Source organism: Mercurialis annua, linkage group LG7 (assembly GCF_937616625.2).
Source record: "Mercurialis annua linkage group LG7, ddMerAnnu1.2, whole genome shotgun sequence".
NCBI lineage: Eukaryota > Viridiplantae > Streptophyta > Magnoliopsida > Malpighiales > Euphorbiaceae > Mercurialis > Mercurialis annua.
Window position 1 is genome coordinate 20848419 of NC_065576.1, and position 3119 is coordinate 20851537.

Genomic DNA, 3119 nt, shown 5'->3' on the forward strand with positions numbered 1-3119 from the left:
CACCTTGTGTTTGCGGTTCTGCCCTTCAACAAGTAGGTTTTATCGCTTATTTTGATTTATTTAAATAATAGATTTTATTTACAGTATTCAACCTAAATAAACCTTGATTTTATTCCCACCGAATAAAATCGTAAACCTAGACATAGAGTTCCCGTCCCGTGTGTTCAAGAGATTGAACGACACGGGATTGTACAGTTTGTACAGTTCGCAAAACTGGTGCTTCCGTAACTCGATCACGAAAAACCATATATGTCTAGTAGCGGTAGAAAAATATTCGGTTATTTTCCAGCGTTTGTTCTCCGGGTGGATGTATAGTATATGTTTTATAACGCTTATTCCTCGTGGAATATATAATTAGCGTTACAACACATATACTAAATATCACACTAAAGGAGAACGACGCCGGAAGGCTGCCGAATATTTTTCTCCGTTGCTAGGAATATATCGTGGCCGAGTTACGGGGCGCCTGTTTTGCGAATGGGATAGGGCCCTACCTTTTCAGCAGTCAATTACATTGACTTTGCTTATCTCGAGTGAAAACCCCACCTCTAATTATCCGCGCTACAGAAATGGAGAAAGACCGCAGTTGGATGTACAAGAGCCACACAAACGGGCTGCTAACCACAGGGTACAAGGAGCATGTGAAGGAGTTTGTCCGGTTTGCATTACGGCATCCGGCTTGTATGAGTGGAGTACAGATAAAATGCCCCTGCCCTAAGAGAGGTTGTCAAAATACAAACTATCGAGATGTCGATGATGTGGAATTCCATCTATTGAAGAATGGGTTTGTGAAAGGTTATCAAGTATGGGTTTTTCATGGCGAGGGGAGCGTTTTGAATCCCCCTCCCTTTGCACAGTTACCAGAGCAGGATTTTGAGTTCGACTATGAAAATGAGGGGCCAGGTGAGTTTAGTTCCGCTCAAAGAATGATTCTTGATGCTGCCGGTCCAGAAATAACGTTTCCTGAAGATGAGCTCCCGAATTTTGAAGCTCAAAAATTTTATGATATGATGCGTGCGGCTGAAGAAGACATATGGCCTGGGAATAGCAGACACTCTCCATTTTCTGCATCTGCTAAAGTGATGGAGATCAAGTGTCGACATAAGGGTTCAGTAGCTTTAGTTGACGACGTCTGCAGATTGATACAAGAGCTGCTCCCGGAGGACAACAAGATGCCAACGAATTTTGCTAAAATTAAGAAGCTGGTCAATGGTTTGGGGTTGCCAGTTGAGGTTATTGACTGTTGTTTCTATAACTGTATGATTTATTGGGGGGAGGACGCGGATCTAACGCACTGCAAAGTTTGTAATTATGCACGGTGGAAACCTGTGACCCACGGAAAATCCGCAAAAAGAAAGGCTAACATGCCATATAGTAAAATGTTATATTTTCCAATAACTCTGAGGCTACATAGGTTGTACGCTTCGAAAGCCACTGCTCGGCATATGACGTGGCACGCAGACCACGAGATGGATGGTGATAAGATGTGCCACCCATCCGATTCTCCGGCTTGGAAACGTTTTAGTGAACTGCATTCTGAGTTTGCCGATGAAGGGAGAAATATCAGATTAGGCTTATGCTCCGATGGGTTTCAGCCATTTACCAATTTTGGGCAGCAGTATTCCTCGTGGCCGGTCATTTTGACGCCGTACAATCTCCCCCAGGCATGTGCATGAAGGATGAGTTTATGTTTTTAACGGTTTTGGTACCGGGCCTAGAAACCCGAAACATCTAATGGATATCTTCCTACAGCCGCTGGTTGCAGAGTTGAACCAACTGTGGGAATGTGGAGTCCAGACATATGACGTTCATAAGCGTCAGAATTTTTAACTAAAGGCGGCTCTTATATGGACAATAAATGACTTTCCCGCTTATTCTATGTTGTCTGGTTGGAGCACTGCTGGTAGAAAAGCATGCCTGTATTGCATGGAAAACACTGATGCATTCACACTGGATAAAAGCGGTAAACAATCGTGGTTTGATTGCCATCGCAAGTTTTTGCCTCCGAATCACCAATTCCGTCGAAATGTTACTGATTTTCGTAAGGGGAAACGAGAGATCGGCAAAAGGTTTGCAGGGGTGAGAACTGGAGATAAACTGTTAGCAGAGATTCGTCGATTGGGGTTTAAGAAGGCATTTGAGCCTGGTGCGAAAGTTACTAATGCATTACTGTCAAAAGATCATGGGTGGAATAAAAAAAGTATCTTTTGGGATTTGCCTTATTGGAGAACGAATGTAATACGTCACAATCTCGATGTCATGCACATTGAGAAAAATGTCTTCGATAACATTTTTAATATTGTTCTCAATGTCCCCAAGAAAACAAAAGACCATGCAAAATCTCGTGAAGAGTTGAACGACATCTGTGATCGGCCAGGGTTAGCTAAAGATCCGGCAACTGGGAGATTTCCAAAGGCAATGTATGCTTTGGATAGGGATTCAAAACGAGTTTTGCTTGAGTGGATTCAGAAAATAAAGTTTCCAGACGGGTACGCGTCAAACTTGTCTAGATGTGTTGATCTAAAGGGGCTGAAAATGCATGGAATGAAAAGTCATGACTGCCATGTTTTTATGCAACGACTTCTACCAATCGCCCTTCGGGAGCTACTTCCGAAAAACGTGTGGGAGCCTCTAACAGAGTTAAGTATCTTCTTCAGGGAGTTAACTTCCACGTCACTGTCACTAGGAAGATCTAAACCGTATGGAAACTGAGATCCCAAAAATCATGTGTAAGTTGGAACGTATATTTCCACCCAGCTTTTTTGACTCTATGGAGCATCTCCCCGTGCATCTTCCGTATGAAGCTATGATGGCAGGACCGGTTCAGTATCGTTGGATGTATCCATTTGAAAGGTAATCAATTAGTTATGGTTTTTTCTCGTATCCATCTGTTCAATATATATATGATTATAGGAAATGCTTACTAATATTAATATCTGGCTATAGATATTTGAGGAAATTGAAAAAAAAGGTCACTAATAAAGGCAGGGTGGAAGGGAGCATTAGTAGTGGATATCTGCAAGAAGAAATCGCTAAATTTGCATCCTATTATTTTGCTGAAGGTGATCCGATGTTACCTGTGCGTTTTGGAAGAAATGAAACTTGTGATATGGATATCG

At 42.2% G+C, this 3119-nt stretch overlaps 1 protein-coding gene across 1 annotated transcript; it reads left to right on the forward strand.

Moving 5' to 3' along the window:
- The first annotated feature begins 569 nt into the window (after nucleotides 1–569).
- Nucleotides 570–2712, forward strand: LOC126656950 (uncharacterized). Its single transcript, XM_050351576.1, has 3 exons — nucleotides 570–1664; nucleotides 1837–2235; nucleotides 2320–2712. The coding sequence occupies exons 1-3, from the start codon at nucleotides 570–572 to the stop codon at nucleotides 2710–2712; spliced, it is 1887 nt and encodes a 628-aa protein (XP_050207533.1).
- Nucleotides 2713–3119: the final 407 nt, after the last annotated feature.

Bases quoted from the DNA above. Each gene is read 5' to 3' on its own strand.
- LOC126656950 (XM_050351576.1), top strand. From the start codon at position 570: ATGGAGAAAGACCGCAGTTGGATGTACAAGAGCCACACAAACGGGCTG. The intron at 1,665-1,836 runs GCATGTGCATGA...TTTTAACTAAAG, and splicing joins CGCCGTACAATCTCCCCCAG to GCGGCTCTTATATGGACAAT. The intron at 2,236-2,319 runs GTAATACGTCAC...AATGTCCCCAAG, and splicing joins TGCCTTATTGGAGAACGAAT to AAAACAAAAGACCATGCAAA.